The sequence below is a fragment of the Puma concolor genome, chromosome A3, assembly GCF_028749965.1.
Source record: "Puma concolor isolate L17-30 chromosome A3, mPumCon1.1.hap2, whole genome shotgun sequence".
In the NCBI taxonomy this organism is placed as follows: Eukaryota; Metazoa; Chordata; class Mammalia; order Carnivora; family Felidae; genus Puma; species Puma concolor.
The window spans coordinates 21,937,256-21,950,596 of record NC_141669.1 but is presented as its reverse complement, the minus strand read 5'-3'; the positions used below and the strand labels follow the sequence as shown (position 1 = coordinate 21,950,596).

The window sequence follows — 13,341 nt, the reverse complement described above, 5'->3', positions numbered from 1 at the left end:
TCTGCTCTCCTGGTTCTCAGGCCTTTGGACTTGGGGTAGCTATGCCATCGGCTCTCCTGATATCTAAATTGCAGACTGCAGACCTTCGGACTTCTCGGCCTCCATAGATACATGAACCAATTTCTTATAATATCTATATATCTATCACCGTAAATATATATAATCTATATGTCAATAAAAATAGATACCTTAAATGAAACCATTTTCTAGAGAAACACCGCTAGGATATATCTATATCTATCATCTATCTAGATGTAGATAGCATCAAAAAGAAAAACATGCTTAGATGTGATAGTTGCACAACCTGTGAGTAAACTAGAAAACAGCGAATTGCACACTTTAAATGGGTGGGCTGTATGGTATATGAGTTATATCTCATTAAAGCTGCTAAGAAAATAGTTATTAAACTATAGAAGTATATCCCAGATGGGGGAACCAATGTAGAGCACAAGCACTGCTCAGAAAGCAAAAGAAAATAGCAAATTGAAGGGAGAGCCTGGCCCACATAGGCTGTGTGGTTGGAGAGGACCCTGGATGTAGGAAGGGGTAGGAAATGTAAAGTATATGGGCAGAGAGCAGGGGGAGGATTGGGGCCTGAAAGGGAGACCGAGTGCCCCAAAGAATTTTGTCTGCTTCAGTTTTGTCAAGGACCAGCCTTTGACGATCTCTGAAAGAAGGCCCTAGAGCCTTGAGGAGGAGAGTGTATTATGTCAGCACCTGACCTTTGTGACATAGGCACTAGATGCCAGGGAGAACTTCCCCCAGGGAATGGGGTTCCTGGCTCCCAATGGGGGTGGCAACGCCACCCCTTAGACGAAGCCCGGTCTTCCACAGGCTTTCACCAGCTGGCCCCACTGGTATTGCTATTTCTGGGTGTGCTCAGCCATCTCAGCCAGGACCAGGCTGAGCCAGAGGACATCAGCATTAGGGGTGACGAGGGGTCACGGAAACCAAAGTGGGCAGGAAACCAGGATGCTTGCAGAATCCTTGATTCAGGTTGAGGACAGCAAAAGCCTGTAACAGAAGACTTCTTCCTGGGTGAAGGAGCATTGAGGGCACGGCTCCAACAGAAATCTGAGTCAGAGTGAGTTTAGGGTGACAGATACTGGGGACAGAGGGGGGTGTATCCACCGTTTGGTGACTGTTCCTCTTTCTCCCAGGTTCCCTCAATTGCTGAAGTGCCTTGCGAAACAGCCTGGAGGAACCCTCATTGGTAAGAGCTCACATCACCAGAACACCCCCAATTTCTAGTCCCATCTCAGCAGCCATCCTTAAGCCCCCTCCTCCAACTCCATTCTACCTCCCACCTCCCTTCTTCTCCTCCTCGGCTCTCACTTTCCGTGGAGCATTTTTCCAGCTCTTGTGACCCCAAAGGTGACATGGATTCAGGGTCTTAGTAAATCAGCCTTCAGAGCCAGAAATGGACCAATTCTCCCAATATCTTAGGTTCTCGTTCTTTCTCTACAGGTCCCATGGGCTGTGTTCTTCCTCCCTGGCCCACCCAGATGATTACTGCTGCCCCTCAGCTCCCAAGAGGCAGCTCTGATTCTCTATCCCCATATATCCCTCGTCAATGGCTGACTGCAAAGTGAGAGGCCAAGTTTAGATCCAAGTGCCTGCCTGAACACTCGGAGAGCCTAGTGCTACAGGGCTGGGTGTCTCCTTGTCCTCAACCAACAGCAGCACCGACACCAGGCTGGAGTCACACTTGCGCACAGAAGGCCCTGATTTCTCCGCCAGGTCTGGCCTCCGAGATACTGTCCTGATTCTGCTAGGTCTCTAATCTCTGGTCTTGAGGCCCCAGTCCCTTCTGGATTCAAGGCAATGTTGCCTCAAAACAAGGACGAGGTGCTGCCACAGAACACAGCACCCCCTGGGCGCCCCCCTCAGGGCTCCTCACAACTTGTGGACTTGTCTTCTGGCAACCTGCAGCCTCTGCCTCCCCAGCCGTCGCTCCCTCCCTCTCACCCACCTTGCTCCCCTCCCCCACGGTCCCACTCTCCTGGCTCCCATTTCTACAACTCTGACTCAGGTTCTGACTTTGTCCTACATCCCTACTCTTCCTCCCTCCCAAGTTCCCCCACTTTCTTTCATCAGAATTACCTCTCTCTCTCCCTCACACGCTCTTCCTCTCCCACCCGCCAGCTATACCCCTCCCTTCCTCCTACTTCTTCCTCCTCTCCCACTCAGCTACAGAACGACTCTCTCCCCCACTCTCACCGTCTGTCTCCTTCCAACCCAGGGTACCACCCCAGCTCCACTGTCACTTCCCCGGCCCCCAGCCTTCCTTCTCCTGGGGTCCACGGGAAGAGGCAGACATGGCCCTGGCGCCAGTACAGGGACACCGGGTCCCCTGGGGTGGTGGGGGGATGCGTGGCAAGCCAGAGGGACCCTGCAGAGTTCATGGACCCGGGAGCCCTGGCCCAGGCCCTAGTGGCCCATCTGGGGCACCGCCGCATTGCACACGACCTGCGGCTACTGCTTTTGCAGCACCTGTGGCTAGGCACAACTGGCCAGGCCCCAGTTGTAGAATATCCTATATGCCTGGTGTGTCTCAAGCCCCGCAGCCCCACGTGCCCCATCTCCAGGTACAAGACCGGACCCCGGCTGCTTGCCTTCCCCCAACTACTGCCCTGTGCGCAGGGCCAGGAATCCGGACCACTCCGCCTAGGCATTGGCTTCGGCCTCCGCCTGCCTCGGGGCCAGGCCAGGGCCTTGCACCTGTTGCCAGAAAGAAGGCCAGAGGAAGTAGGTCCACAGGGCAAGGCCGCTCAGGCCCGTGGGTATCAAACCCAGGCGTCCCAGGCCCCAGCAGCTCACGTACCGGTGGCTCAGGCGCGGGCAGATCCAGCCCGGGGCCCACCCTCCCCCACCAGGAGCCTCAGATCTACACACTCTATGCGCTTTTCAGGGCCTTTACCGCAGGCACCAAAACAGGCCACTGTCTCCCTGAAGCCCAGGCCGTCCTCTGCCCGAAAGAGTCCTGCCTCTTCAGAGCCCATTCTCCGAAAGTCGCCACTCTAGTTCCAGAGACAAGGAGGCTCCCTGGAGTACCTCCTCTGAACCCCACTGCCCCCACCAGGCTCCAGAACTCAGGGAGCCCCCGAGACTCCCTGAAGGGCTGGCTGGCCGGAGGTCAGGTGTGTTCTCCAGCCTTGAACCCTGGGAGCCCCTTATGGAGTCTGCTCTCTCCTGGCTGAAGAGGACGAAGGGCACCCGAGACCCCATTCAGCCTTCAGTGTATCCAATAAAGCCTGACCCTGCAGCACTTGTGTTTGCGTCCTGCACAGCAGACACAGTGGGTAGCTGAACCTACAGGGGGCCACAACTAAAGAAGGGGAGGGGGAGAGTCAAAGGAACCAGAGCGGCCGGGGAGAGTTGTTACCGTATATCTGAGGACGGCATGGGATCCATAAGGCATGAGCACCTGAGACATTCAGAGGGTTCTGCAAGGCTCTTCACACGTTTAATTCAGTTTGGTGGCACAGATAATGGCATCCCCAAAGATGGAGCCGTGGGCCCCTTCCTCGGAGTGCACGTTAGTGTTGCAGGATTCTTTACCTCCACACCTGGGATTCATTGTCTCGCCGCTTCAAAGAATGAAGAGATGGACACAAAATGAGTAGCAGGTAAAAGTGTATTCGAATTTAAGATCAGAAAGAAGAACAGTATGAAAGCTCTCTTTACAGAGAGGGGCCATTCGAAAGTGAATGTCCGTGGACTATAGGCAAGGGTCTTTCTTTTATAAGGTTCTGGTCACTGCCCCCCACCCCCCCTCCACACACACCCATTCCCTCCCCCCTTGTTCCTTCTCAGGTTTTACCCTTATTGGCTTGATAGCTCTAGGTGCTGGGTTGTCCATTCCTGATTGGCTTGTTTCCACTGTATGAGGTGTGGCCTATGGCCGTACCATTCCTTGTGGGCCATACATTTTATGGTCTACTTATTTATTTATTTATTTTTTTAAATTTTTTTTGTTTTTTTTTTCAACATTTATTTATTTTTGCGACAGAGAGAGACAGAGCATGAACGGGGGAGGGGCAGAGAGAGAGGGAGACACAGAATCGGAAACAGGCTCCAGGCTCCGAGCCATCAGCCCAGAGCCTGACGCGGGGCTCGAACTCACGGAGTGCGAGATCGTGACCTGGCTGAAGTCGGACGCTTAACCGACTGCGCCACCCAGGCGCCCCTATGGTCTACTTATTTTTAATCAGCTCTTTTGTCAAATTCCTGAGGGAAACCTGAGGGGGAGTAGATGGTGTCTGTTACATCCCTTTTTTGAAAATTATTTATTTTTTAATTTACATCAAAGTTAGTTAGCATATGGTGCAACAATGATTTCAGGAGTAGATTCCTTAACACCCCTTAGTCATTTAACCCATCTCCCCACCACAACCCCTCCAGCAACGCTGTTTGTTCTCTATATTTAAGAGTCTCTTATGTTTTGTCCCCCTCCCTGTTTCTATATTATTGTTTGCTTCCCTTCCCTTATGTTCATCTGTTTTGTATCTTAAAGTCCTCATATGAGCGAAGTCATGATATTTGTCTGTCTCCAACTAATTTTGCTTAGTATAATACCCTCTAGTTCCATCCACATAGTTGTAAATGGCAAGATTTCATTCTTTTTGATTGCCGAGTAATACTCCATTGTATTACACCATACCACATCTTCTTTATCCATTCATCAGTCGGTGGACATTTGGGCTCTTTCCATACTTTGGTTATTGTTGATAGTGCTGCTGTAAACATGGGGGTGCATGTGTCCCTTTGAAACAGCACACCTGTATCCCTTGGATAAATACTTAGTGGTGCAATTGCTGGGTCGTAGGGTAGTTCTATTCTTAATTTTTTGAGGAACCTCCATATTGCTTTCCAGAGTGGCTGCACCAGTTTGCATTCCCACTAGCAGTGCAAAAGAGATCCTCTTTCTCCGCATCCTCGCCAACATCTGTTGTTGCCTGAGTTGTTCATGTTAGCCATTCTGACAGGTGTGAGGTGGTATCTCATTGTGGTTTCGATTTGTATTTCCCTGATGATGAGTGATGTGGAGCATTTTTTCACGTGTCGGTTGGCCACCTGGATGTCTTCTTTGGAGAAGTGTCTACTCCTGTCTTTTGCCCATTTCTTCACTGGACTATTTGTTTTTGGGTGTTGAGTTTGATAAGTTCTTTGTAGATTTTGGATACTAACTCTTTATCTGATATGTCATTTGCAAATATCTTCTCCCATTCCTTCGATTGCCTTTTAGTTTTGCTGATTGTTTCCTTCACTGTGCAGAAGTTTTTGACTTTGATGAGGTCCCAATAGTTAATTTTTGCTTTGGTTTCCCTTGCTTCCAGAGACGTGTTGAGTAAGAAGTTGCTGCGGCCAAGGTCAAAGAGGTTTTTGCCTGCTTTCTCCTCTAGGGTTTTGATGGCTTCCTGTCTTACCTTTAGGTCTTTCATCTGTTTTGAGTTTGTTTTTGTGTGTGGTGTAAGAAAGTGGTCCGGGTTCATTTTTCTGCATGTCGCTGTCTGGTTTTTCTAGCACCATTTCCTGAAGTGACTGTCTTTATTCCATTGGATATTCTTTCCTGCTTTGTCAAAGATTTGTTGGCCATATGTTTGTGGGTCCATTTCTGGCTTCTCTATTCTGTTCCATTGATCTGAGTGTCTGTTCTTGTGCCAGTACCATACTGTCTTGATAATTACAGCTTTGTAATACAGCTTGAAGTCCGCAATTGTGATGCCTCCTGCTTTGGTTTTCTTTTTCAAGATTGTTTTGGCTATTTGGGGTCTTTTCTGGTTCCATACAAATTTTAGGATTGTTTGTTCTAGCTGTGTGAAGAACGGTGGTATTATTTTGATAGGGATTGCATTGAGTATGTAGATTGCTTTGGGTAGTATTGATATTTTAACAATATTTGTTCTTCCTATCCAGGAGCATAGAATCTTTTTCCCCTGTGTGTGTGTGTGTGTCTTCTTCAATTTCTTTCATAAGCTTTCTATACTTTTCAGTGTATAGATTTTTCACCTCTTTGGTTAGATTTATTCCTAGGTATTTTATGGGTTTTGGTGCAATTGTAAATTGGATCAATTCTTTGATTTCTCTTTCTATTGCTTCATTTTGTGTATAGGAATTGCTTCATATTGGTGTATAGGAATACAACCGATTTCTGTGCATTGATTTTATATCCTGCAACTTTGCTGAATTCATGGATCAGTTCTAGCAGTTTTTTGGTGGAATCTTTTGGGTTTTCCATACAGGGTATTATGTCATCTGCAAAGAGTGAAAGTTTGACCTCCTTCTGGCTGATTTGGATGTCTTTTATTTCTTTGTGTTGTCTGATTGCTGAAGCTAAGGCTTCCAATACTATCTTGAATAACAGTGTCGAGAGTGGACATCCCTGTCTTGTTCCCGGCCTTAGGGGGAAACCTCTCAGTTTTTGTCCATTAAGGATGATATTAGTGGTGGGTCTTTCATACATGGCTTTTATGATCTTGAGGTATGATCCTTCTATCCCTACTTTCTTGAGGGTTTTTATCAAGAAAGGATACTGTATTTTGTGAAATGCTTTCTCTGCATCTATTGAGAGGGTCATGTGGTTCTTGTCCTTTCTTTTATTGATGTGATGTATCACATTGATTGTTTTGTGGATATTGAGTCAGCCCTGAATCCCAGGTATAAATCCCACTTGGTCATGATGAATAATTAAAAAAAAATTTTTTTTAATATTTATTCATTTTTGAGAGAGAGCATGAACGGGGGAGGGGCAGAGAGAGAGGGAGACACAGAATCGGAAGCAGGCTCCAGGCTCTGAGCCATCAGCCCAGAGCCTGACGCGGGGCTCGAACTCACGGACCGCGAGATCGTGACCTGAGCTGAAGTCGGACACTCAACTGACTGAGTCACCCAGGCGCCCCGAATAATTTTTTTAATGTATTGTTGGATTGTCTGTTACATTCTTGAGAGGAATCTTAGGCCCAACGGGGTTTACTGTGGTCAGACCCTCCCAGCATTGATCCAAAATATATGTTTTTCCCCATCCAGGGACCTCAGGTCCTAATCTTTCTCTCTCTGCCTATTTTATCCTATCTTTCCCTATCATATTAGGTTAACAAGGATTCATACTGGAGTACCTGGGTAGCTCAGTTGGTTAAGCATCCAAATTCAGCTCAGGTCATGATCTCATAGTTCATGGGTTCAAGCCCCAGATAGGGCCCTGAACTGACAGCTCAGAGCCTCAAGCCTGCTTCAGATTCTGTGTTTCCTTCTCTCTCTGCCCCTCCCCCACTTGTGCTTGCTCTCTCTCTCTCAAAAATAAAGCAATAAACATCACACACACACACACACACACACACACACACACACAGATGCTTAGGCAGCCAGGGGAGCAGCAGGAGGTGTCTCCTTGAAGGGATGGACATTCCTAGGGTTCACTTGAAGAGAAACATTAAGAGTACTCATGTTGAAGATCAGAAACCCAAGTGGCCCCCCTCAGGAAGGTGGGATGTCAGGCAGAAAAGAGACTTACCCTGCCTGGGAGCCAAGTCACCTCCCTCTGAGGGTGTCAGCATAGAGCAATCCCCATTCCCAAACCCCTGAATGCATGTGAGAAATAAGGCCACTGACCCAATCAAAGGAGGGACGTGGAGACTCGGAGCACAGTGAAGCGAGGATTTAATCAACATTCTTGCAAGAGCGGGTGTGATGGACGGGCACATCTGGTGTAGTTACAGCAAACAATTTATTTCCTAGCGTGCAAGTCCCTCCTGATTCCTCATTGGCGGGGTACAATGGAGGTTACAGCCTTACCCAGACTTCGCCTATGCCCACGTAAGGCAAAAAGTAGTCTGTTTGGAACATATGTACATTTCCCGAGGTGACGCAGAGACTTTCAGTCCCTCCTTTGTTCTTTGGCGCATGCTCTCGCAAAGCCTTTGGAAAATAAGCCCGCAAAACGGAGAGGGTTAGAAGAATCAGGAAGTGAAGTGTCTAAGGGTTTGAGGCTCCATGGGGGGAGGGGGAGTTCATATAGATTTCCAATAGGTTGTAAGCCTACTGGTAACTAGACAGCTCAGCTCTTATTTGGTATTTCTGAAAATGAATCGTCTCCCTTGTCACAGAGCTGCAAGCATGGCCGGTTCTCACATCCGCCAACCACAGAGCTGAGGTGATTTGTTAAGGTAAATAGTGGTTTCCTCACACTAGGAAGCAGTGGATTCCGAGTTTGAAGCCAATTTTACTTTAAAGTCCATGCTGCCTCCATGAAAAGGCAAGAGACACAGTTCAAGTTCCCAAATGTGAAATTTCCAAAGTGTGTGACCTGGGACACATCACTTCCTCTCTGGGGTAAAAGGTAAAGGCTGCACTTGTGTATTGGTGTAGGAAACAAAGGCAAAAGAAAAAATTAAATTTCCTTACAACTGACAATTCCTTGAGACAGGCAGAGTGATCTCTGGAAACTCGACTGCCTCCGTGTTGACACTTTGCTAAGGGCAAAAGTCAGTCTTAGCTTAACATTGTCCCGCCCCTCTAGGATCCTGTAGATCTAATTTAACATATAAAAATTCCTTTGGAATCTTTATCTCTACCCCTCAAGATACATGTTGGCAATCATGCTCGAAGCATATATGGCCCACTGGTATACATCTGAAGCATCTGTGACTGAGGTTTTACTGACCAGTAATAAATGACGTTTTCCTAACAACAGCTAGCCCCCTCAGGGTCCTGGAAACCTAGCTTCCAAAATACCTTGGAGGCTTACGCTGTCCCTAACCGCCTCTCAACTTGAAAGTGTATCATCCATCAGTCACCCCTCACAGCGCCAGTGCAGCTCTTTCTGCCCAAGGGTCCTGTCCTGGGCTTCAATAAAACCACCTTTTTGCACCAAAGACGTCTCAAGAATTCTTTCTTGGTCATCCGCTCTGACCACCCCACCCCCCACCCCACTTCCACATCAGGTATCACTCCTGAAATGGGGACAACCCTAATCCAAGATTTTTTTTTTTTTTTTAAGATTTTATTTTTAAGTAATCTCTACGCCCAAGGTGGGGCTCGAATTGACAACACAGAGATCAAGGGAAGCATGCCCTGGGACTGACAGCCAGGAGCATCCAAGGATTTCTTTTTGTAAAGGTTTATTAGCCTCTTTTAACCTTTATTAGCTCCCCTCCTCCCCCAGAATCACCAAGCACATCCCCTGGAAGGGGAGCCTGCCTCTTTGACCCCACGCAAACACGACGGAGACTCACGACCCAGGCGGACAGAATCTTGGCGCGGGACTTGCGTCATCCCGATGCCCGCTAGTGCTGACGCGTATTGGCGGGTCTGCGCCTGCGCAAGGAGAGCCCAGGGCTAAGTGCGCGTGCGCACTGCGCGTTCACCGGACAGGGTTAAGACCGCTCGGGGCGGAGATATGGATTCCTGAGTGTGGTGAAGAGTTTTGGCAACTCCGAGGGTGCGAGGAAGCAGTCGAGAATCCTCCTGGCGGCGACGGGCTCAAGTTGAATCGCGGCAGGGCGAGTGGTCGAAAGCCGGGCGTGGCATGTCCCGGGTGCCCCGGTGCGGACAGTGAAGCGCGCGGCGAGCAGGATGGGCCGGCGCCGGGCGCCCGAGCTGTACCGGGCCCCGTTCCCGTTGTACGCGCTTCAGGTCGACCCCAGCGCGGGGCTGCTCATCGCTGCGGGCGGAGGAGGCGCTGCCAAGACGGGCATAAAGAATGGCGTGGTGAGAGCTCAGGGACACTGGGGCCGGTCACGGCACGGGCGACGGGGATAAGGGGTCTTGGGGGTGGGCTGTACCTCCGGCTGCACACTAGCTGCATTTCTAGCTTGCCCCCTCCCCGGTGGAAAGCCCGGCGCCCTGGCGGGAATTTCACCTGAGAACTTACCACGAATCGTAAAGTGGAGTAAAAACAGCACACGACACCGCTTAGGCAGGAACGCTTCAACTCAACCTCACAAGCAGCTCCAGGGGTCTTATCCTGGTCTTTTCTGGGGAGATCGCATAGACCTGTGTCTCTGCTTTCTAGCAGCGGCAAGGGTGCTGCATTTGGTCTTTAGGCAAGGGTTCTTCACTCTTCTGAGGATTACCCAATTATTTTGTAAACTGCAGGTATTAATCCCAACCCTCCTTTCTGTACAGATTTGTGAGGTTCCAAAGAAAGAAAGAAAAGGAAAGAAGCAAGCAGGCTGGGAAAAGCCTTTTAAGTAGAAACTGTAGTAAGCAAAGAGATAGGGCTTTAGATTATAGGATGTAAGGTTGTCCTTACATCCTGGGCGCCCCTGCACCTTGCTCACCCTGGTTCCCTCTTCCACAGCACTTTCTGCAGCTAGAACAAATTAATGGGCGCCTGAGCGCCTCTTTGCTACACTCTCATGACACAGAGACACGGGCTACCATGAACTTGGCGCTGGCTGGTAACATCCTTGCTGCAGGGCAGGATGCCCACTGTCAGCTTCTGCGCTTCCAGGCCCATCAGCAGAAGGGCAAAAACAAGACAGAGAAGGCAGGTGAGAAGCTCCCTCTTTAGCTTTGGGGTAAGGGTTAAATGAGTAAGATCACTTATTTTTGGTTCCAAAAAAAGGGGTTGGAAGTGGGTTATGGTAGCAGGCAAGAAGCTGGATGTTCACTACTAGGGAGGGGGCAAGTACTACTTACTATAGGGCCCTGAAACCTGGCAGACTCTTTGTATTTCAGGTTGCAAGGAACAGGGGCCACGACAGAGGAAGGGGGCAGCCCCAGTAGAGAAGAAGTCTGGAGCTGAAACCCACCAGGAGGGGGTAGAACTCAGTGTAGAGAATTTGCAAGCGGTGCAGACAGACTTCAGCCCTGATCCGTTGCAAAAAGTTGTATGCTTCAACCACGATAACACCCTGCTCGCCACTGGAGGGACGGATGGCTACGTTCGTATCTGGAAGGTGTGGTTTTGTGGGTTAGAGGATGAGTGTCAGTAGCAGCAAGGTCAGATTGTGATGAACTGATCATGGTTCTGGGAAACTTGAGTGGAGCCTGTACTGAGTGGCAGAAAAAAAGAAGGGTGGGGATCATTGCACCCTTGCTGGGTACCTAGGGTAACCATGATGGTGGTTTGGTCGCAGGTACCCAGCCTAGAGAAAGTTCTGGAGTTCAGAGCCCATGAAGGAGAGATTGAGGACCTGGCTTTGGGGCCTGATGGCAAGGTGAGGAAGTGAGAGTGTCAAAAAAGTAGGTGATTATGCTGCTTGTCCAGTAAGTGGATCCCCTAACTGTCCATCCTTGGAATCTTGATTCCTGACTAGTTGGTAACTGTGGGCTGGGACCTTAAGGCCTCCGTGTGGCAGAAGGATCAGCTGGTGACACAGCTGCACTGGCAAGAGAACGGACCCACCTTTTCTAACACGCCTTACCGCTACCAGGCCTGCAGGTGTGAGACCCCAGAGGGTAGCTAAAAGAGGCACAGCCTAGATGTGGTGGGGGAGAGGGAAGAGACTGGGGGGAAGCTGGGGAGGATTGTAGCCTTGGTGGGTGTTACCCCAGGCCTGACCAGGGTGCAGGAGGGCACAAACCTCTGAGAAGGGCTGAGCAGGCCCCAGGAGCTGAATATCCTCTCACCTGGCCCCCAGGTTTGGGCAGGTTCCAGACCAGCCTGCCAGGCTGCGACTCTTCACAGTGCAGATTCCCCACAAGCGTCTGCGCCAGCCCCCACCCTGCTACCTCACAGCCTGGGATGGCTCCACCTTCTTGCCCCTTCGGACTAAGTCCTGCGGCCATGAAGTCATCTCCTGCCTTAGTGTCAGGTGTGAGACAGTGGTGACTTGGCTGGTTGTGGGGTGCCTGGGGAGCTTGGAAGGATGTCCTGTCTGAGGCTCTGAAGAGTACTATTGGTGAATGTTGCTGCATAGGCCCCCGGGACAGTGAGCACTTTATTTTTTGTTGCAGTGAATCGGGCACCTTCCTAGGCCTGGGCACAGTCACTGGCTCTGTTGCCATCTACATAGCTTTCTCTCTCCAGGTAATGGGTAAAGGTGGGCACAGCCCTGAGGGCTCTTTGGGGTGGGGACTCTGGGCCTGCTCGAACCTAAGTGTGTAGGAAGGGTCTGGCCCAGCTCTAGAGGAAAAGCCATCTGGGGACAGGGAGATTGTTTTCTAGGGGAATGTTCTGAACAGGGCCATCCGTCAATAGTTCTTCTCCTGTCTCCAGCGCCTCTATTATGTGAGGGAGGCTCATGGCATTGTCGTGACAGATGTGGCCTTTCTACCTGAGAAGGGTCGTGGTCCAGAGCTCCTTGGCTTCCATGAAACTGCCCTGTTCTCTGTGGCTGTGGATAGTCGTTGCCAGCTGCACTTGCTGCCCTCACGGAGTGAGTCATTGGGATGGGGGTGGGTACCGCCCTACCTCTAGCTATAGCAAAAACTTGCCCCTTAGAGAATGGGCCGCTTGTTTGTAGCCATCTGTCCCCTTCTTGAATGGTTTTGTTCGTAGGGCTGTGAAGCCCCTTTGCCTGCTGACTTCTTCCCTTACCCCTCCTGCAGGGAGTGTTCCTGTGTGGCTGCTGCTCCTGCTATGTGTCGGACTTATTGTTATGACCATCCTGCTGCTCCAGAGTGTGTTTCCAGGTTTTCTTTAGCCTTTCTGCTCTTAGGGAATCAGGGGCCTGGACATTACTACCTTCTAGAACAGAGTGGAGGCCTGAACCCCATTGCTCATTCCACCTGAATCCATAGTTGGCGTTCCTCTGATGAGACTGACGGGCACTGCCTGCCCTGCCCACTTAAAGCTTGGCTATGGCTCTGTGTGACTCTGAATCCTGAGAACCCTTCATTCTTCATCCGTGGATCCTCCCAGGACAGTGGTATCTGAAGGCCAGGCCACACCACCTGCATTCTTCCTCTGCCTGCCAGAGGCTCCAAAGTTGAGCTTGTCCTTTCTCCAGAAATATGTGAGGATGCCCAAGAACCTGGAGGTACTGCTGTCCATCACTTGGGTCTTCACGTGAACCCCTGGCGTTTGCTGAAGCAAGCACTGGCCTGGGACTTGCCGTTAGGGAAGGAAGGGGCAAAAGGAAGACCCAGGCAGTAATCTCTGGGTCCAGCCGGGTAGCTCCAAGCCAGCCAGGTGACATATACAATAAGTTCCTGGATGGTCTTCCCTACCCTTGAGAAAAGGGAAAATGAACCTCAGCACATTCAGCAGGAAAAGTTGATATTTTTTTTTCTTTTTTTTTTTTTTTTTTCCAACGTTTTTATTTATTTTGGGGACAGAGAGAGACAGAGCATGAACAGGGGAGGGCCAGAGAGAGAGGGAGACACAGAATCCGAAACAGGCTCCAGGCTCTGAGCCATCAGCCCAGAGCCCGATGCGGGGCTCGAACTCACGGA

At 50.0% G+C, this 13,341-nt stretch overlaps 2 protein-coding genes and 1 long non-coding RNA gene across 5 annotated transcripts; 2 read left to right on the top strand and 1 right to left on the bottom strand.

The window, feature by feature from the left end:
- Positions 1-718: 718 nt before the first annotated feature.
- On the top strand, positions 719-3,266 carry PRR30 (proline rich 30). Its single transcript, XM_025927426.2, has 3 exons — positions 719-1,084; positions 1,161-1,213; positions 1,468-3,266. The coding sequence occupies exon 3, from the start codon at positions 1,825-1,827 to the stop codon at positions 3,022-3,024; it is 1,200 nt and encodes a 399-aa protein (XP_025783211.2). The 5' UTR covers positions 719-1,084; positions 1,161-1,213; positions 1,468-1,824; the 3' UTR covers positions 3,025-3,266.
- A 4,376-nt stretch (positions 3,267-7,642) lies between these two features.
- LOC147582312 (uncharacterized) lies at positions 7,643-8,899 on the bottom strand. The gene is made up of 2 exons (XR_015248961.1): positions 8,186-8,899; positions 7,643-7,917 (listed from the first exon to the last, which is right to left on the bottom strand). It is a non-coding gene; the product is annotated as an uncharacterized LOC147582312 (long non-coding RNA).
- A 436-nt stretch (positions 8,900-9,335) lies between these two features.
- PREB (prolactin regulatory element binding) lies at positions 9,336-13,171 on the top strand. 3 transcript variants are annotated; one of them, XM_086700212.1, is made up of 9 exons: positions 9,336-9,708; positions 10,301-10,493; positions 10,681-10,901; positions 11,082-11,162; positions 11,262-11,386; positions 11,586-11,759; positions 11,902-11,974; positions 12,146-12,323; positions 12,496-13,171. In XM_086700212.1, exons 1-9 carry the CDS (start codon positions 9,574-9,576, stop codon positions 12,588-12,590), a joined length of 1,275 nt encoding a protein of 424 aa, XP_086556338.1. In that variant the 5' UTR covers positions 9,336-9,573; the 3' UTR covers positions 12,591-13,171. The 3 variants fall into 3 exon arrangements, with proteins under 3 accessions (XP_086556338.1, XP_025783059.1, XP_025783061.1); XM_025927274.2 differs by having other exon boundaries at positions 9,337-9,708; positions 12,164-12,323; XM_025927276.2 differs by lacking the exon at positions 12,146-12,323 and having other exon boundaries at positions 9,337-9,708.
- Positions 13,172-13,341: the final 170 nt, after the last annotated feature.